This window comes from Festucalex cinctus, chromosome 9 (genome assembly GCF_051991245.1).
Source record: "Festucalex cinctus isolate MCC-2025b chromosome 9, RoL_Fcin_1.0, whole genome shotgun sequence".
Lineage (NCBI taxonomy): Eukaryota > Metazoa > Chordata > Actinopteri > Syngnathiformes > Syngnathidae > Festucalex > Festucalex cinctus.
The window spans coordinates 6,644,279-6,669,290 of NC_135419.1; the positions used below are offsets into that span (position 1 = coordinate 6,644,279).

General features: G+C 41.0%; 5 protein-coding genes across 8 annotated transcripts; 2 read left to right on the top strand and 3 right to left on the bottom strand.

Moving 5' to 3' along the window:
• Nucleotides 1–224: 224 nt before the first annotated feature.
• ran (RAN, member RAS oncogene family) lies at nt 225–4,010 on the bottom strand. Of its 2 annotated transcripts, none has more exons than XM_077532522.1 (7): nt 3,889–4,010; nt 3,064–3,110; nt 2,880–2,964; nt 1,423–1,548; nt 1,144–1,331; nt 893–1,063; nt 225–817 (listed from the first exon to the last, which is right to left on the bottom strand). In XM_077532522.1, exons 2-7 carry the CDS (start codon nt 3,097–3,099, stop codon nt 767–769), a joined length of 657 nt encoding a protein of 218 aa, XP_077388648.1. In that variant the 5' UTR covers nt 3,100–3,110; nt 3,889–4,010; the 3' UTR covers nt 225–766. The 2 variants fall into 2 exon arrangements, with proteins under 2 accessions (XP_077388648.1, XP_077388647.1); XM_077532521.1 differs by lacking the exon at nt 3,889–4,010 and adding an exon at nt 3,750–3,813.
• Nucleotides 4,011–5,132: 1,122 nt separating this feature from the next.
• On the bottom strand, nt 5,133–8,351 carry ndufs8b (NADH:ubiquinone oxidoreductase core subunit S8b). Of its 2 annotated transcripts, none has more exons than XM_077531799.1 (7): nt 8,264–8,351; nt 7,592–7,640; nt 7,452–7,511; nt 7,280–7,369; nt 6,014–6,186; nt 5,805–5,933; nt 5,133–5,534 (listed from the first exon to the last, which is right to left on the bottom strand). In XM_077531799.1, exons 2-7 carry the CDS (start codon nt 7,638–7,640, stop codon nt 5,403–5,405), a joined length of 633 nt encoding a protein of 210 aa, XP_077387925.1. In that variant the 5' UTR covers nt 8,264–8,351; the 3' UTR covers nt 5,133–5,402. The 2 variants fall into 2 exon arrangements, with proteins under 2 accessions (XP_077387925.1, XP_077387924.1); XM_077531798.1 differs by lacking the exon at nt 8,264–8,351 and adding an exon at nt 7,927–8,255.
• tbc1d10c (TBC1 domain family, member 10C) lies at nt 8,260–14,613 on the top strand. Of its 2 annotated transcripts, none has more exons than XM_077531794.1 (10): nt 8,260–8,725; nt 8,901–9,032; nt 10,309–10,408; nt 10,490–10,597; nt 11,372–11,478; nt 11,562–11,676; nt 11,752–11,817; nt 11,977–12,166; nt 12,522–12,679; nt 13,091–14,613. In XM_077531794.1, exons 1-10 carry the CDS (start codon nt 8,700–8,702, stop codon nt 14,531–14,533), a joined length of 2,445 nt encoding a protein of 814 aa, XP_077387920.1. In that variant the 5' UTR covers nt 8,260–8,699; the 3' UTR covers nt 14,534–14,613. The 2 variants fall into 2 exon arrangements, with proteins under 2 accessions (XP_077387920.1, XP_077387921.1); XM_077531795.1 differs by having other exon boundaries at nt 8,261–8,725; nt 8,850–9,032.
• rad9a (RAD9 checkpoint clamp component A) lies at nt 14,605–18,177 on the bottom strand. The gene is made up of 12 exons (XM_077531797.1): nt 17,585–18,177; nt 17,421–17,491; nt 17,246–17,319; nt 17,112–17,160; nt 16,835–16,949; nt 16,604–16,703; nt 16,341–16,447; nt 16,137–16,243; nt 15,990–16,054; nt 15,817–15,906; nt 15,231–15,459; nt 14,605–14,965 (listed from the first exon to the last, which is right to left on the bottom strand). Exons 1-12 carry the CDS (start codon nt 17,616–17,618, stop codon nt 14,849–14,851), a joined length of 1,158 nt encoding a protein of 385 aa, XP_077387923.1. The 5' UTR covers nt 17,619–18,177; the 3' UTR covers nt 14,605–14,848.
• Nucleotides 18,178–18,473: 296 nt separating this feature from the next.
• On the top strand, nt 18,474–23,759 carry LOC144025584 (uncharacterized). The gene is made up of 6 exons (XM_077531796.1): nt 18,474–19,735; nt 19,799–19,923; nt 20,975–21,392; nt 22,445–22,562; nt 22,679–22,842; nt 23,104–23,759. The coding sequence occupies exons 1-6, from the start codon at nt 18,968–18,970 to the stop codon at nt 23,350–23,352; spliced, it is 1,842 nt and encodes a 613-aa protein (XP_077387922.1). The 5' UTR covers nt 18,474–18,967; the 3' UTR covers nt 23,353–23,759.
• Nucleotides 23,760–25,012: the final 1,253 nt, after the last annotated feature.

Genomic DNA, 25,012 nt, shown 5'->3' on the forward strand with positions numbered 1-25,012 from the left:
AATAAACGCAAAGTAAACCAATAAAAGTGCTAGTCTGAAAAAACTCAACATATTGTTGAGCAGACATGCAAAATGCTTTTCTAAATGCAAATCTGGGTTGCTGGTATCTTACCACCATAACGGGCATTCATACTTACGTAACAAAATCCTAAAATACTGTACCCAAAACTTGACTATACACGACTGACCCCTTGTGGACATAAAAATGAGCACACATTAAACTGTACGGTTTTTCTTTTCTTTATTGTACAGGAGGGCAGGTGAATAGGCTAGTGAACGTTTGTGAGCCAAGCTGACGAACACAGAGTATCCTCCTTGCCTTTATTTACCAGAACCAGAACGTGTATTTAAATTATTTCAATATAAAACTCCTTGTGGCAATGCTGGGTTTCTTCACAGCATTGAAAACCTATGGTGTCAATAATAGGCCCCAAAAAACAAAAATCTGAACATGTATTGAGAACGTCTTTATTGAAACTTCCCTTCCTTAGCGTTTCCAACACACCGTACATCAGCATTTCAAGCTGGCTAAGTGCAGTGGATGGTGCTCAACGAGGAAAAGCATGTTAAGCTCATAACACTAAGGTGTATGGTGTCTATACAGTGAAAGTAAACAGCAACTTTTTCCACCAGAATGTGATTTTTAACTGAGTTTTAAAACAAAACAAAAACGTAAAAATAAAACGGGTTTTACAGTTATGGGGCAAAATTCCAACAACTTGATTTCCACACATGAGGGGGGGAGGAAAGGAGACTCGGCAACATGTTAGAGGTCATGGTCATCATCATCATCTGGGAGTGCTGTTTGTGATGCAACCTGGACAAGAAACAATTACATTAAGTCAATATCTTGTGAGGTTTGAAGTCGAAATCCGCAGTATATTCCACTTACCTGAAGCTCCTCCTCATACTTGGCAGCCATGGCTGGGTCCATTGCAACCTCTGGGGGAGCGAGAGCAGGCATTGCCACAAACTCCATGTTGGGATCCCCGGCTAATTTCTTTGCTAGCCACAGGAAAGGCTTCTCAAAGTTGTAGTTACTCTTGGCAGAAATGTCGTAGTACTGGAAAGAGAGCAGTCAAAAATGTCACTTTTGGGATTCATGTGGTTTACGTATGATGTGAAGTTGTTTGAGAGTATAACCTGCAGGTTCTTCTTGCGGTGAAAGACGATGCTTTTGGCTTTGACTTTTCTATCTTTGATGTCAACCTTGTTACCGCAAAGCACGATGGGAATGTTTTCACACACACGCACCAGGTCACGATGCCAATTGGGCACGTTCTTGTAGGTGACTCGCGAAGTGACGTCAAACATGATGATGGCACACTGGGCTGTAGGGGAGGAGACAGTCATTTTTGCTCGAAAGCAAATCTCCAGTTTGGTTTTTATTCATTTGAATGCCATGTAGAGTACAACGGTCACCTTGAATGTAGTAGCCATCTCTCAGGCCTCCAAACTTCTCCTGCCCAGCTGTGTCCCACACATTAAACTTGATGGCTCCTCTATTGGTGTGAAAAGTCAGAGGGTGCACCTCCACTCCCAGAGTAGCTACACATACAATATAATAAATGTATGTCATCATCATCAGTTGATCACTGAATGGAAGTTTAGGGCTTGGCAAGCATCAATATGTAATCGTTTTTCCATGGGCTATTTGCACTTTCAATTGGCGAATTATTTTTTTTTTTTTGGGGGGGGGGGGGGGGGGGCAATAAATTCAATTTTCGGGAAATTTTGGCAAAAACGCCTAAAAAATAAATAAATAAATACATAAATAAAAAAGAGAGAGTGCACCTAAAGTAAATTTGAAGTTATTGGACCATTTGGTGTACCAGCATTTTTTTTTTAAGATAACACTGAAATTTTGCCACAGGAGGAACAGCCACACGATAAGGGGTTTTAATTACATATCTCCTGTCATCTAGTATAAGTGCATTTAATTGGTCTGCCCAACATTAAATGAACAAAGAATTTAATTGCAGTCAATAGTTTCTGTATGTACTGCACGCGCTACTTGCTAAAGGACACTTACAGTTGTTCGTTTACTTTCATGGGCAGCAAATATGAATGAGATACACACTTTGTGTCTCTGATCCAGTGGGAAAGGGGATGTCAAAACTCTCCCATTTGTAGCCACCTCAGACAACAATGTAAAGAATAGGTATGATTTGTTTTTGTTTTTTATGATTAGGGATGGGCGAGTACCAATACCAGCCTAATTTTAAAAGCTCTCAGAACTTGATGGTAGCCGATACCAATGGTAGTGAACCTGCTTTTCTAAGTGAACTGTATCCAAGGTCATACTCTCACATTTGTCCATAAAGGCAGAATTTATGAAAGTATATGCTGACAACTCCCCCCCCCCCCCCCTTTGAATTTAATCATGTCCATCCCAATAATGGGGGGTACAATGACTTTTTCCCATCTCTATCGACTTATCTTACTCATTTAACTGCTTTCATCAACTGAGAAAAATTGAATGTTATAATTCAGTGCATTAATAAGTTCTACTTTTCATGCTGGATGTAGTACAGTATTTTTGTGTGTATTATACCAGCTTTCTGCTAGATAGTGGAAGGAGAATTTCGCAAATGTAGAAGCCCTGAAGGTGTTTACAGCTAGTGTCAGACCAAATTACTGACAATTGTATTATTCTTTTAGCCACTGTGTTCTGATATGAGGAACTGTGTGTATGTGTCTCGGATGACTGATGGTCGCTTAAACACAATATATTCCATGTTTCAGTGCCATGTTAAACAAAAAAAAACCAACGTCATCCTTTTTGTATTGCCAACTTGAAACGCTATAGATGAATGAATGAATTCACACAGTTTATATTTGCCTAAATGTAGGTGGTGGTTTTCTTCAATAACACTCACCAACATACTTCTTTTCAAACTCTCCTGTAAGATGTCTCTTCACAAAAGTTGTTTTGCCTGTGCCTCCGTCACCCACCAGCACAAGCTGTTAAAAGAAACCAAAGCAGTTCAAACTGGATTCATTCATCTTTACATCACATGTACAAAAAAATATATATACGTGTACAACAAAAAAAGCGCATACCTTAAATATAGCCACTGGAATTTCACACTGGGACATGTCTGCGAAAACTAGGAAAACAATGCGGGATTATTAGCACGTTTCTACGCCATCCTCTTTCATGCTGAGATCGTCAGGAATGAGCAACGTTAACCTAGCGATGGACTTGAGCCAAATGCATCTCGTTTTAAAAAGGCTAAAATCATTTTTCAAACGATGATATTTTCGAAATGGCGTCCGTTCAAGCTACATCGCCCAGTTCTGGTATGTTCCATGATGGCCTAGCTCAACTTTCGACATGCGCACTTTATCAAATTAAATATTATGCTATGATAACGTGCATCAGGAAAATGAACACAATCGAGAGGCATCTAGTTAACACACATGTAGCTTTACCATGAGCCATCCAAACGCTAAGTGCACTTTTGCTGAACAATCGAACTGGAACAAACTAAGAAGTCACAGGCCGGAGCAAAACTACGACGAAAAACAGCTCACACCACAATCTACACCATAGATGATTGGACCGTAACGCCAGTATTTTTCCATATATTCGATAAGTGTAAGCAAAAAAAGCAGCGGTAAAACGGCAAAAGTAAGTTGCTAGCCCGTTAGCAGGCAGCATGGGCGCCATTCTTTCTTTACGCTATGCTAATGCTCTAACCCGGCTAGCAGTTACACAAAAGGCCGACTAAAATTGTTCCATTTACCAGCACGGAAGGACGACAGAAAACGCCAAAAATTTGTTATCAGGCACATTTATGCTTGGCGGGTGGTTAAGACCTACTTAATTTGTGTTTACAGTTAAAACGAGGATAGGCCCGCGAGGGAATGAGAAGGCAGACTTACCAGTGGTGCTGCGAAGCAAGGAAAGAGTAAATGGCTGCGTACGCGGGAGATTCGGCGTGGACTATGAGTCAGTTTCCGCCCTTATCATGTGACCAACGCAGCGGTAAAATCTCCATCCAAAGGCAGTTTACGCCAGTTCTTGTGACGTCACCACCCTTCATCCATCTCGCCTATGACTTCATAATAAGGTGTACGCCGTTTCATGTAACGTTTTAACACGTTCGTTTGTAATGTTTTGGGAGACAAAAACAACGTTTGTGGGACCGTTCAGTTTATTCCAAATCAGGACGCTTTAAAAAAAAAAAAAAAAAAAAAGTTTTTATTTCGGGGGGATCCAGACAGAATAGATTCACGCTCGCTCTATTCAATAGAGCGAGCGTGAATACTGAAAAATACAAATTGCGTGATTGTATTGCTTTTACCTGTGATCATACAAACCAGGCAGATTGCTATAGTACTCAATCAAACAACATTTCATAACTTTTTAAAACCAAACTAACTCCCACAAATCAAATTACAACAATCAAAAGTCCAATACTTTTCAATGGGTGGAGAGCGTCCTTTCACTGAGGAAGACCGCCATTTTGATTTGTGACATAAGCTCGGAATTGTCAATTGTTGAAATGCAGAATGTGAGACTTAAGACTTGGAATATTTTAGTTTCTTTATTTCAGACAATCACTTGTCATTGTGTTGAACAACAACAAAAAACAAAACAAAAAAACAAGAATAATAAGCCTTCCAGATCAACGTCCAACATCTAGACATGTTTGCCAGTGGTTAAATTGCCTGTTACAAAATCTGACAACTTCACACAGATCTTACGTTATTTTCTGGCCCTGCAATTAAATCTAAACATCAAATAACGAAGAGCAGCGGACGGGGTAAATATGCAGACACAACATCTGAATTGCTTGTACTGGAGTTTCTCAAAGCTCTTAGCAGCAGCTGGACGTATACGGGTCATGCTGGGACTCACTCTGCCCCCATGCTGAACTGGTTTACCATCAGTCACCTCAGGTCCCAGGGGAGTTTCTCCGGGATGCCGTAGCCCCCTGGTCTACCACCTCATAGGGCTGTGTGTCCCATGGCGGTATCAACGTTTTTGTCCCAATTCCTACATCTTGCAACAACCTCCCCCAGTGCTCCGTAGTCCATAAATCATAAAATGAATAACAATTTTAAAAATAGTGACACTCAGTCTACTGTAGATCACTAACAAAACATAAAAACAAATACTCTAGTCAAATTTTTAAAACTTACTTTATTTCAAGATTTTCATGAAATCCGCAAAAATACAAACAAAACACTGCCTCAAAGTCCTGGCTGTAAAACAAAATAAGTTATTTATGTAGCTGGAAGCATGTGCAGAGACTATATGCTATAGCTGGACTTTAGTGTCCTCCTTTGTGACAAATATTTGTGATGTAATTGTCTCTGATGCACTGGAGGATAAATGACATTTTCATGGTGGACATTTAGACAGCTTGACCAGGCAGCTACGCCCTATCAGTCTACCTGTACAGGTAGTCTGCTTGGATGTTGGCTGCAATCTCAGCCTCCCATTTGTCTCCATTGTTGAGCAGTTTCTCTTTGTTGTACAGCAGCTCCTCATGTGTTTCTGTTGAAAACTCAAAGTTCGGACCCTGGGGGAAGAACAGAACAACCACAAGTCATAAAACCGCTTTCCACATTTGGACTCGAGGAATTAACATTCCACTAAGAAAAGATACTGTACCCTAAAAGTTGTTCAACAAAGCAAACAGGTTACAATAGCAAGCTTTGTCTTTTGGCACTGGCTCTATGAAGATAGTCAATACGTCCTACCCAAACTAAACATTTTTTATTTTTCATACTAAAGCTTGCTCGATTGTGCAAATGTACCTCATGAGAGTGCCTATTTCAAACACGCCCACCTCAACAATGGCATCCACAGGGCAGGCTTCCTGGCAGAACCCACAGTAGATGCACTTGGTCATATCAATGTCATAGCGCGTGGTCCTCCTGCTGCCGTCAGCTCGAGTCTCGGCCTCAATGGTGATGGCCTTGTTCGACAAGAAAACATTTCCATGACCGATTTCAAATTAATAGGAAGAAAAACAGAAAACTGTATGAGCATATTTACCTGAGCGGGGCAGATGGCCTCACAGAGCTTGCAAGCGATGCAGCGCTCCTCCCCGCTTGGGTAGCGACGGAGCGCGTGCTCCCCACGGAAGCGAGGTGAGAGGGGACCCTTCTCAAAGGGGTAGTTGATGGTTGCTGGTTCACGGAAAAGGTAACTCAGGGTCATTCCCAATCCTGAGAGAAGGAGGGACACCCAACACTCAGTGTATTTTACCATTAAGTGTAAAGAGGCTTTCAAAAATTGCTAAGAAATGCTGTTTCCAAGTCAAAATAGTTTTAAAGTGGAAGTCAACCTTGAACATTTCTTGACAATATGTATGTGACCTCACTCGTGAAAACATGACATTCTGATTAATATTACATTTGTGGAATATGAGTTATGAAGCAAAATGTATCCATCTCAGGGGGCGGCCATTTTGCCACTTGCTGTCGACGGAAGATGACAGTGCTGCTCTGGGCTCAGGCAACGACCAATCACAGCTGACCTGTCTTCTGACGCTGCGCTGATTGGTTGTTATCCGAGACCTGAGCAATACTGATGTCTTCTTCAGTCGACAGCAAGTGGCTGTCCCCCCTGAGATGGGTAAAAACGGCTGGATTTTGCTGCTTAACTAGCATTCCGCTAACGCAATATTAACTAGAATGCCATATTTAGACTAGTGGGGCTGCATAGAACATATTGTCAAAAAAAATGGTGTTGATTTTAAATGGGGCATATTATGAAAAATTTAATTTTTCATTGCTTGTATACATATAGTTGGGTCTCTAAACTGCCTGTCCACCCATCAAGTATGCAATTAAACAACCAGGTAAATAGTTTGTAATGTTTATTTGTTGGCTGCCTGTTTCTGAAAGTCAAGGTTTCACTAGATTGTGACATTACAGTGGGATTAATTTCCACACCTCCATCATAAAATGGAGTCAGGATGGCTGATTATAATTTAGTGTGATTATCTGGCTTTGAGTTGTGGCCTCCAGCAACACAGAAGTACAACAAACTCATAAATTGGTGCACTGAAGTTAGGTTGTAATTTTGCAGTATTTGTTTTGGACACGGAAAGCCAATGAGTTGTGATTTCATTGGACTGTGTAGAAATATACGAGATCATCAAGATCAGTTTCCTTCTTCCTATCCCACACTATATAGCTTTTTAAGTCCACCCTTGGTAGGCAAACAATAATATTTTTCTCTTATTGTCAACATCTAGCTTTCTAAATACTATTAAAAATAGATATATTTTAATGTTAGCATCATGTGATGCAAGACCTCTGAAGAGTTCTGTCCATAGGAGAGTCGTTGCAGCACGGTCAGTGATGGACCTGAGATCTGTCTGCTGCTCCACAGCATTAACGTACTCTGTAATTAGAGGGAGACATTTAAAAACACGCATTGAATGCAGATGCAATACATGAATCAGTTATCTGGTTGAAGGACCCACTGAAGCCACTACGCTGTACACCGACGCTGAAGGGACGTACACTAGTGCATCCCAACGTGCCTGCAAAACATAAAAATTGATTTCTTTGTCAAATCTATAATGACCTTATTTTTGGAAAATATCTGTTGAGTCGGTAGTACCTGTCTTGGAGTAGCAGTAGAGAAGGCGTAGCCCCAGTGAAGCAGACATCTGAAAGGCAGTTTCTAGGATGTGTCATTCAATCACACTTTGGCCACAATTGTGGCGCCACCTGCAGGTAATCCTTGATTGTACGCCAAAACTGCGCCACATTCAAGGCAATTCGAAAGAAGGGGATAAAATGTGGAGCAGAACGTTCACCTGTTATTTCAAGACCCCGATAAGCCACAACACTTATCACGGATACCTTACGATACATTACGTGCTCCACCATGGCTAAACTACTCATCGAGGCATGATTACAAAATGTCATATCGACTTGATTATACGAACGTACTTGCGAGTTAAGTAATCCTGCACGCAGTGAGCTCATCCTCGTCGAATAAAACTAATATTAGGATACATTCCAGCGAAATGATAGCCATTTATTGATACGAGTGCACATCTGACGTTTAATTACACTTGCACAAATCTTTCGCCAATTTGTTCTCTCACAGGCTAACACAAAAGCTAATTTAGCAAAAACAGAGAACACGCTCAAAGCACGAGACGTCCCCTTCGTTGTCGTAGCTGAAAAGGGTAGTCATAAGTCCCCGGAGAGTTGATTATGTTGACCTCCGACTGATCAAACGCTAACTCATATGTTGCTTATGTTGACCTTTGAAGAGTCTTACCTCTGCTGTCTGTCGAGCTCCTACCGGAAGACACCGCTGACTGTCATGCGCAGAGAAGGCCAAGATGCATTTACAGGCTCTCGGTCATCTGTATAACAAACGCACACAATTTATTAAGGTATTTTGATCTTTTCCCCAGTTTATATTCTTGTTCAGAAAGAATTGTTGTATGCACAATCAGCTTTATTTTTATTTTTTTGTTAATTTAAAGGAGGAAGTTCATTGTTACTCACACTGATGTCATGATGAATGTGTCATCTTCCAGCAATAAATATGCCTCAGACAAGTTTATTTTCCATAAAAGCCCACGTGGTTTAGTTACAGAGAAATAGATTTGAGGCAACACCGTGCGTAGACAGTGGGAGACGGCAGCAGAGAGAAGAGGAAGTTGTTCATTTTCCACCACCACGAAACCTCACACATCTTCAGTTCAGTGATGAAACAGGACGGACATGCGAGAAGGTAATTCCTTTTAAATGTATGTCGAATGGCCACGATGTGTGTTGTTTAGTTACAAGATGAGAAGTTATCTAAGATTACGTGGAGATGGTTGAATGATTTTTATTTTTATTTTTTTTTAATGCAGTTTAAAATCAGTTTCATCATCTCTCATCGCATCTTCCAATTAAATGCTGAGGACATCGAGTGGTGCAGGTCCAAAGATGTCCAGTGACGAGGACAGTTCCGGATCTGATGTGGGGTCAGAGGTCAGTCCTGAACTTCAGACAGACCGCTTTGGCTTCATATTGTCGAATGGATCTGAGACTCGGTAAGAGTTCAAATCTCAGCTGCATGTTCTCCATGTGTTTGTGTGGGTTTTCTTGAGGTACTCCGGCTTCCGCACACTTTACAAAAACATGTGTTAGATCAACTGAAGATTACAAATTGTCCATAGTGTTAAATTTAAATGTAAGGGTGAATGGTTGTTTGTCTATATCAGGGATGTGCAACTAAAAGGATGGAGGGGTCCACAATCATTCATCAGTGCTACTGGGGGGCTACAAAGGACCACAAACCGAACCAGATGTACGTCAAAAATGTCATTTCAAATATAGACAATTACATGCATACGGTGCAAAATGTGTTCTTAATAGATTTCATAACCATGTATAGATATTTTAGATATTCTAAACGCCCAAACTTTTAGATATACTGCCAATAAATGTTTCCATAAATAACAAGGATGTTGGGGAAAAATGTGGGAAAACTCAGGAAGTGGATTTGTGGGTCCTAATACCCTGCGACCAGCTGGTGACCAAAGTCAGCTGGGTCGGACTCCAGCTCAACCTTGACCTTGCAGGCAGTTTTGAAAATTGATAGATGGATTTTAAATTTCATGTTGTTTTCTTCAGTAAAGAACATGATTAGCAGAAAACTGTTTTCTTTACATTTTTATGAGCTGAACACACACCGTGAACCGTTGAAACCTTTTATGGACGTTACAAAATTAAAGGTCAACCAAGCCGAAGTTGAACTTGAACGCAGTCTATGTATTTTGTATGTTTTCATACTCCTCAGTGATTACACCCTAACCTGTTACCATGGAGCCATCACACCGCCGTCATGTGGTTTTCCTGTTTCCTGTCCTGCTTCTGGAGCGCTCAGTACTGAAAGCGTAGATCGCGCACAAGTCCTGCATGCAGCAACTCTGCATAACTGCCTAATTGCTCTACCTATATTGTGCATGACACTTCCTTAATTTGATGCCGTGATTCGAAAGCAGTGTGACTTGGGTTACTATCTGTGCTCTGAGAGATCATACCGTACAGCGGGAAATTCTCCAATTTCACTTAAGTCAATACAGTATACAAATTTAGTAGTAGTAGGCATCACTGTATCTTTTGCAACAAGCTGAGATAATGGACAAAAAAACAAACTAATGTACCCTCATAGCACTCACAGCTCCTCGACTGCACACAATAGCGGAACAATGTGGTATTTTGCTGTAATATTTTGTGATTATGTGTTAAGTGTATTAATAACATGATGGCTGTTTCTACTATTTCTGAGGGAAGTGCAATTTCCACTTGCTTGTTCATCATCAGGATTGTGGGCCCACATCCTCAACTAGTCAGGCAAAGGGAAGCCAAGTGGATCAACATCATGGACCAGTGGCAAAGCATCTTGTTAAAGAAGACTAACACGGTGTGTGGTGTGATTAAATGCACCAAATATTAATATATAAAGTTAAAATGTCAACAATATCGACACGTGACCTTTCCGCAGGTCAAAGTGCAGTGTCAAAAAGGCATCCCGACTTCGCTCCGAGCCAAGTGTTGGCCTCTGCTGTGTGGCGCCACCAGCAGGATGAACCACAACAAACAACTTTTCCAGGTATAAAAATCATGTAAAACAAAATTAAAGCTGCATTCAGAAACGAACGATTTTCATTGTGAATCCTCAAAATGATTTTGAAACTTGTTTGCCATGCTCCACCTACATTAGCTTGGTGATGTAGCATCGCCCATTTCTCGAATACCTGCTCTCAATTGGAGTTCAATTTCCCTTGGAGGAGTTTGTCAAGCTACGGAAAAATGGCTGCAGTCTTTCTTTCATTTGTGTGTCCTGTTATTAGAGGACATTTTCCATAAATTTCACGTTATGTTTACTAGAGGCTATTTTTTATTTCTGACTGAGTGAGTTTTATGAGTCATATTTGAGATCCTTAAAATAAAAAAATGAATTTTCACAGTAGGAAGTGAACCGATTAGTCAACTAGTCGATTTGGCTACTCAGCATCGTTTAAAGCTTGAAATCGATTAACTGCTAATCATGTTTTTTGGGGATCTTGACTTTCAAATGGCCAATTTACAGAGGACTTTCAACTTGCTTTTAATTTATTTTTAATTTGCTGTTTTGCTCGTCTGTCAAACTATGTCTTTATGACAAACCAGACTGTAGCACAAATTGATTATTCGACTTTGACTCAACGGTCACAACATTATACTCAATTACCCCAAAAATATTTAGTCATCTAACCCTTCGCTCACCATGACACGCTTTGGAAAACACAAACCTGGTTCATGAGCCAGAAATATGTATTAGACAAAAAAAAAAAAAAATCTTAAATTCCCTTAACATTGCAAGTCACACTTCTTTCTGTGTCAGTCTCTGGACTCACAGGCCGCTCTGCAGAAGTGGGTGGACATTATCGACAGGGATTTGGACCGACAATTTCCTTTCCACGAGATGTTCCTCTCCAAGGACGGACATGGGTACGCGTGGCCCTTGACACAGAAAAGATATTAATGCATGAAGGTTGCAAAAGAAACTTTTATCAGAACGTATATGTGTGCAGGCAGCAAGGTTTGTTCCGAGTGCTAAAAGCATACACTCAGTACCAGCCAGAGGAAGGCTACTGCCAGGCGCAAGGGCCAGTGGCTGCCGTTCTCCTGATGAATATGCCTGCGGAGGTAGTTGCAATTCTATTTGTCAAATTCACTCACTAAAGTGGTTTGATGTCATCTTTTGGCGGCTAAATTTGGCAGGAGGCCTTTTGGTGTTTGGTCCAGATTAGTGAACATTACCTACCTGGCTACTACAGTCCTCTATTGGTGAGTGTTTAGCAGCGTTTTCTAACCACTATTGAGCCAATTTGCACATATTTTACATTTGAAAAATGTCACAAAAAATATGAATAGATCTTGAAATAATGATAACGTGTGGTGGTAATAGAAGTGCATCACTTAATTTGTTCTGCATGTGCGGTGCAGGAGGGAGTCTTGTTCGATGCAACCGTGCTGACCTGGGTTTTGAAAAAGACGTGTCCGTCGGCGTACAAACACCTGCAGCGCCACCAAGTGGAGCCCCTCATGTTTGCCACAGATTGGCTGATGTGTTTGTTCACGCGTCACCTGCCCTTCAACGCTCTCCTCCGAGTATGGGACCTGTTTTTCTGCAATGGTAAATCCCTGACTCGCGTTGACAAAATACTTTAAAAAAAAAAAAAAAAGAAAAAGAAGAAGAAAAGTCAGGCTGGGTATCGATTCTAATTTCCTCAATGATTCGATTTCGATTCACAAGGGTTCAGAGTTCAGTTCGATTTACATTTTTTTCTGATTCGATTCAATTGATTAATTATGGAACATGAAGTCTTCTTAAATATTAAGGACATGATAAAAGCTCCATAAACATTAAATTCCAAACAAAATTTTGCCGAAGAAATAACAGGTTAAATGATTTAATGTTATAAAAATGTTTTAAATAAAAAAGTGTTACACAAACGCTGACTTTCTGTGGCCACCTGTCACTGTACAAGGGGTGAAAGTGCTGCTGCAGGTGGCGGCGGTGCTGGTGCGTCGCGCGTTGGGTCGGGCCGAGCAGAGGAAGCAGTGCCAGGGCCAGATGGAGACTCTGCAGAGGCTGAGGGACGTCAAGTGTGAGGTCCAACAAGAGGATGACGCATTCATAGCAGAGGTATGATCAATATACAGTAGAAGGCATTTACTGTACATTTTGGAAGGCTGCCAGAGAATCTTTTTCCTATCGAGATGTTGCTATTACAGTTTTGCAAAGTCCTCTGAGGGGACATCCTAAATCTTTAATATGAAGTAACTTGTGAAATCCTGCACATTTTTTAAATTATAAAATACAACCTGACCCCAGTCTCGACAAATATATACATTATTGTTACATTTATTTCTGCTAAATTTTGACATGGACGTGTCCGCTGTGTTGCGAGTACGGGGGTTCATTAATAGTGCGTTAAAAAAAAATTGTAGCGTTAAAGGAACTATAAATTAACTAAAAATTAACACTAATTTTGACACCCCTAATTTTTACCCTTACAAATGATCTAAACTATATATGAATATGTTTATATTGCAGGTGTGTGCTGTGCCACTTTCCTCCAGTGATCTTGAGAAACACACAGAGAAGGAGCTGGCAAAATGGAGAAAAGACAGACCTTCGTCCACCTTTGACCCCCGAGGTCGCTGCCATGGATACCGTGTGGCGTGGGAGAGGGCTCAACTCAACCAGGCGGAGCTGGACAGGAAAGAGAGAGAGACGGGAAACCTGTCTGTGCCTCTTACCCGCTCGGCCTCCTGCCTGTCCCTGTCGCCTTCGCTACTTCACAAGAGGTGGAGGAGAGGGGGGAACGTCAGCGTACATAAGGGCGGGGCTGGAGTTTCCAGGCATCGCTCAATGGGAGCAAAGGATTGGAGAAGCTGCAATGAGCTGAATGTGCAGGTGACAATGGAGGATAACGATTTGAAAACACAGAAATACGACTCTGAAAAGAAGCAGACTGCGATGAGAGAAATGAACCAACGTAGAGTTGGTCAAAATATTCCTTTGGCGGTTGAAGACGCCTCTCACCAGGACCCGGAAGAGGAGTTTTTAAATGACCACATAGACATCAAGTGTGAAGACTCTATAGATGAGGCAAGAAGTCAAGTGGGGGTAACTTTAAACAAGAATACCACAAAATCAGAAGTGAAAAGTGTGGCTAAGTCAGACACAGTTGATGAAATTGCAACGTCTGATCTCCGAACAAGTCCAGAATTGGATCAGAAGTCTATTGAAGCCGTCACAAGGCAACTTAATGTCTCCACGGTGACTGACAGGAACTTGTCACATGGAGGAGCTTCTGGAGAAAAATACCACAAGACTAAATCATTAACAGCTTCGCTTCAATGCATGCATCAGGTAGGAAGAACGAGGGACGCGTGTTCTATTTCTTGCCAGACAGAAAGCATCAACACAACTGCACAAAAACCGGCACATCAGGAAATAATTCCCTGTCTGAAGCAAACCTCCGTGAACGGGACCCCCCACTTTTCTGGTAACGTTTGCATCCGTAAGTCCTCCAGCTCCCGTGGCTCAAATTTAACACGTCACCTGTCGGAAGATCTCTTCACCGACCCCAGTCAAAGCGTTACAAAATCCGATCCTCCAAAGCAGACTGCCCATCAGACAGAGTATCCCGAGCCTGCTAAACATTTCAGTCTTTTCCGCAGGCAGCCCAAAAAGTACCCCGAGAAGGAGACAGCCAAAATCCAAGTCCCCACCATCTTGATCCAGGATTTTAGTGATGAGATGGGAAAAGTGGTTGAGGAGGAGGAAGCGAGATCCAGGGAGAAGAGGAGTTGGTGGCGGCGGGAGCAAGAACGAAGGGAGAAAAAGGAGCAAAAGATGAAGAAGAAGAGAGAGAAAGAGGTAAATGAGAAGGAAAAAGAGAGGAGGAAACCAGAAACGAGAGGAAAAAGTTTTCAGCTGCAAAGAGAGACAATAAAATGTTCCCCTACTTATGCTGAAGCTTACTTTTAATACATCTTCAAGTGGCTTTGAAGCATTCAAATGCTCTTTGAGTCGCCTACTGGAAATAAACACAATTATGTTTTCTCTAATTTTGTTTGTTTATTCAGAGAAGAATATTGGCATCTTGTATACAAAATAAACTGCAGTGCTTCATGTTTAATTTCAACATGATTCATCAAGTTCACTTGTAACCCAATAATATTAATAATAATAATAATAAAAAAAAGTTGATATTTTACACTGGCAGTTGTTCTCTCCATTATCCTCTCATAGTTATGAGAAGAAAATCTCAGTTTATCAATCAAGAAATGGAAAATCAATCAATCAGTCTATTTGCGTGTCGTCCTCACTGTCACTGGCGAGCACTTCCTGGTTGCTCACCGGCTGAGTGCTCATCTGAGACGACAGAGGAAGCACCGATCCAAACAGCAAGGAACAGAACTGTGACAGTACACAACAGGAAAAGAAAAACTGTCAGAATTTCATCACACTTACTTGCAGATCATTTTTTATAACTAGTCAATATTATCAATTTCAAGTGGTGCTTTGAAATACACAACAAACAATTCTTCGAAAAAAAGAGACTTTTTACGTTTACTGTCAAACTTGTATGATATGTTTTGAGTTAAGAGTGCAATCACTGAACAGATTAAACTTATCTCAAGGCCTCACTACATTTGTTTCTATGGATAGAGGGCAAATGAACCTTCTTATTTGGTGGCCCATCTTCTACTGCTGTTTCCTCTTTCTCCTCTTCTTCATTGTGCAGCCTTGTCCTGCGATTAGCTACCGCCAGCCGCTTTGAACTCGTGCAATCCGCTGTTGATGGTCCCGGCGCAATAGTGGTATCCATGGCGATGAGGTAGGAGTCCATGTCGTCGTTCATGAAGTCATCGGGAGGGGGCGCTGTGGACGTGTGCCCACTGGAGGAGTGGCTTTAGGAAGTATGATAAGAATGAGGATGTTATAAAAATGGCTTGGGGGACAAAAACGTTTGCGAATATACAGACTTTTCCCAAAAGTTAGTACATTGTGCCTGAGCTGAGCCAGTGACGTCACCAGTTGGCCTGAACGCTCAAGTGTGATTAGCGGCTTGTGCACTTATGAAGAATGGAGCTAGTACATGCAAGAACTAATGTGAATTACATCCAAGTATGCCTATAAGGACCTTGCTGTGTGCACTGGGCCAGGTCATGCGTGCCCACAAAGTTGGAAATATACCAAACCACAACCCGAGATGAGCTAACTCAATAATTTAACCATTTCTAACATGCATTGCTATTGTTTGTTACCTTCTTGTGTCATTTCTGCTATTATCCGAAAGTGTGGCCAGCACAAAGTTGCCTTCCAGGACGCTGTCTGATACAGAGAGCACAAGAGGGCTGAAAAATACACAAGCACATGTAAAAAAAAATGGCAGTGAAGTCCATTCACTTAACACTGCTTCTTGAGAAAACATGCATACCTGCCCGGCTCATCAAAGTACATAGAAATAGGGAAACCGGTATTGTCAGCAAAAAATAGCATACCCTGCAGGAGGGACAAAAACAATCAACTCCTCAATTATTTCTCCTTCAAATGAGTCTCATTTAAAAATTGCTTTCGTTCTCACCCGTAGCTCCTTTAGGCAGAAGGTAATGCTGATGTGAGCTTGGACAGCAAAATGGTCAAACTCATCCGAGGCCAGACACAGTTCAGTCAGCATGGCCTTGGACTGTGCTGAGAGGAAAAGAAACCCCGCGAAAAGACTAATCAATTTTGACATAATTTTCTGGATCAGCTCTTCGCTTTTAAGAACGAAACACTCAGGAATCACCTAATTCCTCCTCCACATGATTCCTGAACCACATTCGTTCATCGCTGACTGAAAGAGTCACTTCTTCTAGAGATGGCGGGAAATGTGCAACCGTTTCCACCAGCAACCTTAGAACAATACAAAGGCATGTCAACAGTTCATGAATTTCTTTTTGTATAATTCTTTTATTTCTAATGGTTATGAGTACTCAAATTTATATGATGTTGAGTACTCAAATAAGTACCTGTAATGGGTCTAAAAAAGTGGTATTAACAACAACAAACCTTGGAATGGCTTGAAATACATTTTTGCAGCTGTTCTTGTCAAACACTGCCTGTAAGCTCTCACTGTCCTGGAAAGACAGGTTGTGAGTCTTCAAGAGGCCTGCAGATAACAAAACAGTGATGGGATGCAAATAAACAAAGAATGCGTGAGTGAAATTAGATTAGACATGTTTGAAATCCCTCTGTGACGAAATGTCAGCTGACGGGGAGGAGGAGCTGATGTGGCCATACCGTATTTGCAATGCAGCGTGAAGGTGAGGCGATCCTTTTGCCTGTCCAGATGGATGTGACACTTTTCCACCGTCTTCTCCAGAGATGTCAGGGATTTGAACACTGACTGCACACTCTGGACATTTGCATATGAAAAATACACACGCACACAAAACGACATTCAGTTTAGGTAACTGTATTGTGGACTGCAACAATAAGATCCACTGACTTGCATTTCTAAAGTAACTTCAATTTTTCCCTTTTTATAGATATATGGAATTATTTTCTCCTAACACACCTTAACTGACATCCTGCAGCGGAAGACATGCCCATTGGGGACAATGTACCTGCACAAAACACAGAGAGAGGGAAACTTGCTATCAAAATATACCGTGCAAACGTGGACAACATGCACACTCAATCAGTCTGCACCTGCTGAAGAAGAGAGGCGCAAACAGGAAACAACCATAAGCCGACCGAGAGGAGTTCACAGACCGCAGGGCAAGCTACAACACAGGGGAGGGGGTCGACAACAACAGCAACACTCATAATAAATAAAACCAAGTGACCCTCTTATGGGAAGTGTCAATCATTCCGAGAAATTTACCCCATCTTCCTGAGGCTCGACGTAGAGCTCATCGCCGATTCTGGACAAGGAGTGGATAGCTTTGGCCAACACTGTACCATTCATACGCACAGAGAATACATTTATAACTTTCAAAAGAGCAACAGCAAGGCAAATGAACGAAAGCATAAAAAGTAAGCGTCTACCTTTCACGTTTCCACCCGTCACAACGCAGTCCATTTTTGTAGCTACAGTAAAGCAACTAAACGAGCAGCGACCTGCTAAGGAGCATCAGCAGAGTTTTGCACAGCAGGAGATTGTATTCCATACGCCGTCGTCATAGTCCTTTTCGGTAAATATTTAGTTTTGTAAGTGAAGTTAACCGGTTGGAAAAATAACACTATGCATCATTGTTGTTTACGCCGCCAGAAATCACTTCCGCACCGTGGACCAATCGGAGCAACAGAATATAAAGAGGGGCGTGTTTTTGACACACGCATGCGCATTTAAATGGACTAGAATAGAATAGATTGATATTTTTAAGATGCAAAATGAAACTCCTTTCTTTTTATCCTGTTGTAAACAGCAAACACAAGTTTAATTGAGTAAGGTTTACATCAGTCCACTATGAGGAAATAGGGCTCTTTTTCTCAACCTTTATTGAGAACACATATTTCACATTAGGAAAAAAAAATCTCACGACACACTTTTTCCACCAAAAAAATTCCAATATTATTATTTTTGGTCAAAATAACTGACATCAAATAAATTCCCTCTGCGCACCTGATGATCTCTCACAGCACAGAGACTGGATCAACCCTCATAATCAACTCCATCAAGAGGCTATTTATTATATTTTTAGTTCCTCAAAGAAAAAATATTTTTAATTAACACACCGCTGTTGGCATTTTGTTATTAATATAAATAACTCACACAGCAATTATTAGGTAGCAGATGCTTCCCCAGGTGCCACTCAAGTGGAACTTCGGATACAACAATAAAGAAAATAAAGTGAGAGAGCTCGGGAGTTGCTGTCAGAGCACAATTATCTCACCTCACTGGTCTTTCTTGTCAGTCGGCTTTGACGTTCCACCGAGCACCAGGAACGTTGTTGAACACAGTCTCTCCACCCATCACAGCTCAGCTGACATAAACGTCTGCATGAGTGAAGTTGAGCCACTGGGCATAAGCTAGACAGTTGGAACGACAAGAAAAGGCAAAAAAGTGAAGAATCTTGGGAAACTGGAGTTTGGTTGAACTATTTCTTCAAAAACTGCTGCGAATCAGGAAGAAATAAATATGCACAAGATAACATCAAGTTGGACAAGAAGCTCTCACTTGTGGAAATGTGGAATTACTATTCTAGCTGAAGAGGAGGATATACTGAACACACGATGAGAAAAAGGTGAAGAAATCATGGGAACTAAGTGGAACATGTCCAAAGTGGATAACAACCATTCTGAGATTCTTTTTAACAGCATGTGTCAAACAAACTCTGTTTTCAACCACTTTCCTTAAATATCTTTGTAGGCACGTTTTGTCCCATGTACTCTCCCATCTCTTTTGGAGTCTTACAGTTTTGTAATTAGATGTCTGAGTTGAGCAATCCACCTGACAGTCAGGCGTTACTGCAGTCCATGTTGGAGAGACTGAAACTCCAGCCTGGAAGAGAGAGGCATGCACACGCACATTCAGATGAACCGCTCCCACCTGTCTCCACATGGGAGGCAGATGGAGTAGAATCAATCCCAAACCACAAGAAAGAACAAGATGGACTTACAAATGGTTATGTATTTGGTGTTCCTGCAAAAGGATTTGGGGTATCTCTTGTGGATAGTACTTTTAGCCCCAAAGAGGGAGAGAGACCTCAGTCGGGTCATGGCTATGAATATAGAGGTCACTTTTCCTTCTCACCCCAGAGAGACAACAATCACATGGGTGTTAACATGGTGTCGGAGAATGTCACGTTGCCTCACATCTCCAATGCTTCAACAGGGCAACACTCAGCAACAGCTCTTCCTTCCGTAGAGAGGGCTGATACTGGGGTCCAACGTGACAACATATCTGGAAATAAAGACCGGTTTAAACACAATATCAATGACTGGTCATGGGGAAGCACTGATTTTACTGTGGACAATCAACGGAATAAATCCTCCCATGCTGAAAATGGAGGATTTGGAGATTTGTCTAAATGGAGAGACATGCAAATGGTCCCTCACAAAGACAGCATGATCAAGAGAAAGCAACGATCGTCTGAAAACAAAGCACGGAGATGGACTCAAAAACTCAAGGAGAGATGGATGGAAAGGCCTGGCAAGAAAGGAAAAGATGAGTCCAAGGGAGATGGGACGAACATGGTGAGTTTGGCAAAGTTAATTCATTTCCATTCAGGAGACTAAAATCCTTTTCGTGATTCCCAGAGTTCAGCGCAAAGTCATCTTATCGAGACATTACATCAAGACGCAGAAAGTACCCTCCCATCCCCAGGCAGCGGTGAAAATGCTACTGCGCAATCAGAGGACGACACGACTGACGCATTTATCAGGTAATCAATCTGCAGTACTGTACTTGAATTGAGCTGAAACCATTGCAGAAGTCTGCAGAAAACTGTCTGAAAGTTCTTGTAGATACGGAACACTCAAGTAAAACATGTAAGATGTTTCTGTGATGTTTCCAAATAATCACTGTGACGGTAGTTGGGCTATTTTCTTCCACCACTGTGATTGTTGTGTAACACACCCCTCTCACTTACAGCCTCTCATGAGCTGTATTTCAAATACTTGTTTAGATACTTGTCTCACAGAGATTCTCCAGTATACTACAAATGAGAATTATCGGTGTCCTGTATTCTGAATAAAGTTATGGTATTCTTTGGGGCAATCACATGTGCAAGTGAGTATCACATAGTTCTACACCACTACAAACTTAACAACCATACTAACAATTATGTTAATTAGTACATTTGCGGTCAGTACAGTGGATTAGCGGTTAGCAAGTCTGCTTCACATTCGAGAGTTTCTTGGCTGTAGTCCTCCATGCTTGCATGGGCTTTCTCCGGGTATTCTGACTTCCTCCCACATTTCCAATAATGTGGATGTTTGATGAATTGATAACTTAAAATGGTTGGTAGGTGTAAATTTGGGTGTGAATGGTTGTTTGACTCAACCACTCCAGAGTGTATCCTGCTTCTTGCCTAAATTTAGCTGGGATAAGCTCCAAATCACAAATAACCCAGAGGAGAAGCACTGTAGAAACGGATGGATGAATGGATGGATAATACCGAAGCAATGAAGGAACTTTCTCATCGCATTGAATCGATTGATAGATGACTGAGAAGAACCATTCAACCATTTTTTTTTCAAGGTTTTGCGTCACAAAGCATTCACCAAAAATGTGGGCATCCGTCAATGACAGGAGATACGGAAGTGCCCACATCTGATGGAATGTCAATTATTGGCATGTGTTGTTTTGCTTTGTTTTTAATGCTTACTATCACCAAGCTTATCAATGAAGCTTCTTCTACCATTTTTAAAAAACGGCCGTTGTCATTTATTTGCCACTACTTTGACCTGAATTTTGATTTCCTTTTCATTCAGATCAAGCGATGACTTTCAGTTTGGCTTCAGCTCAGTCAGCTTGCTGGAGGAGATTGTCTCAGGCCAAGAGTGGGCCACGTTCCTGAACACTACCTCCTCAGAATCCTCAACCAACCAGAAAACACCCGAGAAGACACTAAGCAGCCCGGGCATCGCACCTAAACCAAATGATAATGGTCAATCCGCTTTTGATACTGACCAGTCAGGAGGTTGGAACAGGCAGTGGAGCTTTAGGGGTAGCGAGTCATTGCCAGTTTCTAAAATTCCTGTCGCTGCCAACTTTCCGGAAGCGCATACACAAAACAGCACAGCACCCAGTGAGGCTGATCAGTCAGAGCCAATGGAACAAGGTCAAAGTCAACCACAAGAGCGTACAAAGCAGAGTGGAATCGTGCAACCAAAGACTTCCTATGTAGAGGTTAGATACCACTTAATTAACAAGAATGAATGTTAACATATCTGAACACAGTGTTTCTCAACCTGTATTTACCTGTCACTATACCTTGCTGGCATAGACCAGGGGTCAGCAACCTGTACTGTCAAAGGAGCCATTTTAGTCCAAATAGATATTATCCATCATATCCAGACAGATTTTTTTTCTTATCTATTAGACAACAAAAAAAATCTGTCTGGAGCCACAAAACGAAACAGTGTGTTAGTGGTAGTCTAATGTACTGAGGGCCCAAGAGCTAAATAGAGCTGCACCATAACAAACATTTTGAGATTCGTTTTTATCTATCTACCTTTTGTCTTCTGTTTTGTTTTGTTTTTTAATTTGTCATACATCATTTTTCATACATTTTTAGACTTTTCTGTCTTTCTGACATTTTTGGCAATTTTATGGACATAGATTCTGCCTCTCTTCTTCCTTTTTTTTTGGACATTTTGACTTTTCTTGCTATCAATTTTCTGACATTTTTGGCAATTCCTGGCTTTTCGTAAATCAATTATCTAACTTTTATTTGGCAATTTTGTGTACATTTTATAGTAATTTTCGGGATTTTTTTTCTTTTGTTTTTGGACATTTTATGGCTAGTTTTTGAATGTTTTCTTTTCTGCCTTTTTTTAAAATCTTTTTTTTATTTTTATTTTTTAACTTTTTTGGCAATAAAAATATATTTCATGGATTTTCCTCTTTCCTTTTGGACATCATGGTCACTTTAGAACAGTTTTCGGTAATTAAAACAAACAAACAAACTTTTTCATCTACCTTTTGGCTCTCTTTTTCTAACAACTTACCAATTTGGACTCTGACAATTTTTGAATAAAGTAATTATATGTATATATATATAGACAGATAAACTAAAAGATATTCTGTAAAATAACAAGTAAATAATAATTTTCAGATGAATTAAAATGAAATTGGATAATTTCTCACATCATTATGAGCACATTGGTTGGTAATCACTGCATTGATGAACAAAGGCAAGAATAAAATTTTGCATTCTAATATTCTTATCTTGTTTCCAGCGTGCAGACATTCTGGATGACTCACCCCCGACCAGCAGAGTCAACAGGAAGCGACAACATCAGTCAGCGGAGACATCTCAAATGGGATGGAGACGAGAGGGACAAGAAGTTCAAGAAGGTCAGAACTCAAAAGATAAAACAAAAAAAACAATGAACACAAAGAATAGAGGTTAGAGGATATGAAGGATACAGGTAATAGGTGGAATGGAAACTGCATTCTTTTGTTGATTTCAGAAAAGTTGCCAAACAGCCATGAAATGGACGACGCAGAGGAGAATAAAACGAATGGGTCTTCCGTACCTGTTGTCCCCTCCCATTCTCCTTGTGGTCCTGCACCCCGGGGTGTCCTCAGGCACTCCCAATCCCAGAATTCAGATTCATCATGGGAGAGCAAAAGGGTAAATCTTATGGAATTCTGAGGTGGACTATCCCATGCCAAGCCTCATTACCAACAACTGCAGTACAATCACCAAACTTAACCTTACGATTACTGAAACTATTAAAAAGATAACAAGGTTCATGGTGACTAGTATGTGCTGTATCTCCACACCCTATTCAGGTTCTGGCTTCATTGTGTTGCTCTTCTGTACGTGACAGAACGCACTGACAAATCAGTGAATCATTATTTGTTGAACTGGATACCTCTTTCTTTGCTTCAGAGACGAGTGGAGCCCAACCGGCGGGTTCATTTTGCAGAGGCAGTTCAGGAGATACCGCCGCTTGAAGTGGATCTGGATACTTGGGACTCAGAAGAGGAATATGGGACAGAACTGAGCTTTGGATCCGAGGAAGAGGACGACGAGCACCGGGCAGCTGAGGAAGAGAAGGAAGTGCCGGCACGCCGACTTGTTCTTCCTGCCTGGATGCGGGCCCTGAAGAAAAAGAACACTGGCAGGAAGCACCGATAGTCATTATGCCAGTGAAACCAGTCTTTTGCTCACTTGTTTACACATTACACTTTGACACACTTACCTATGAGATCCAATACAATATAGCTATCAAAAATTGTGCCTTTGCAAAGCTATTAATGCACAGTTTTGATAGACACAACAATGATTTGGCTGAGCAATGTTTATTATTATGGTTGTAGATCTGCAATTCTGCATTATAGTGAGAGATGTTTCTAGTACAGTATTTCGGCTACCTCATCATTAATGAATTAATTATGGATTTATAAAGTACCTATCTCTATCTATCTATCTATCTATCTATCTATCTATCTATCTATCTATCTATCTATCTATCTATCTAAATGATGCAGCACAATTGATTTTGCATCACTGCAAACTACTTCAATAAACATTGTTCAATTAAAGACCGTTTAAAGTGAAATTATAGATTGGTTTCCATATACAATATACATATATATCTTTTTTTTATTGTAACAGTAACTGAAACTGAGGAAATATAGTAGCCTACTAGTTAGCACGTCTAGTTCACATTCGCAGTCAAAATGTTGTAGGTTTAATAGGTTCTCTGGCTTCCTGGCATTCCAAATACCTTCATGGTAGATTAAACAAAGACTTTAAATTCTCCATGGGTGTGAATGTGAGCATGAATGGTTGTTATTTTATATGTGCCCTGTGATTGCTTTGCAACCAGTTCAGGGTATGCGGCGCTTCTTGCTCAAAGTTGGGAGAGGCTCCATGCAGCCCGCCCGCAAAAATAGACAGGTGGACGAGTAGCAGCAAGTAGCTTGCACAGTCTGACAGTAAGTACAGATTTTTACGTGTCCAGCATATACTGTGACGGTAAGACAAGCAGCCTGACTTTTATCTCCTCCTTAGAGTTTAATCATGATGTAGCTGTCAGTCATAGCCAGAATGGAACCAATTTGAGCCACACCTCATAATGCAATGAACAACCTACTAAACCTTTTAACACCTGCCAGATCTGGCCAATTATTAAATGAATATATTTTATTATATTACATAAAATTGGATTATATTACTCCCACAATGTGGAAATCTGCATTGTTTCAGATCTACATTACAAGTTACCAAGTAAACCTGAAATTACAAATAGATTTTATATGTTAGTATTTAGGCATCTCCGCTTGGCTTCAGATCAGAAAGCATCGAGCGAGTTAGAGTACTTTTATAGCACAGCCATTTCCATTACATGCATATTGATTGCTATGATCAAATTAGTGCATCAAACCTTGTGGCTAACGGCTATCAATTCCTTCGAGGCCTTCCTTCACAGTCACTAGCCGTAAAGAGCCTCTTAGCTGATCTAATAGCCACTTGGTGAAAGGAGGAGAGCTTCATTTCCACGTTTGGTGTGTGTTGATAGCAGACAATCATGTTAGAATTTGAAATGAAATTGTGGATGTGCGAAATAAACAGAAATTCTCTGCGCGGTAATGCAATTTTGCACTGAACAAAATAGGAAACTCACATATTAGTCCATTAGAGCTCTGCTGACCACGATTGACCAGAAACGCAACTAATAATGGCCCATTTGGAAATCTCAAGCGAGACACACGGATCCTAATGCGGCCACACGCACAAGCGCAGTCTAAAGAAGTAGAAGGGGTTCATTCTTGTGTGTATCAGCCACATTGTC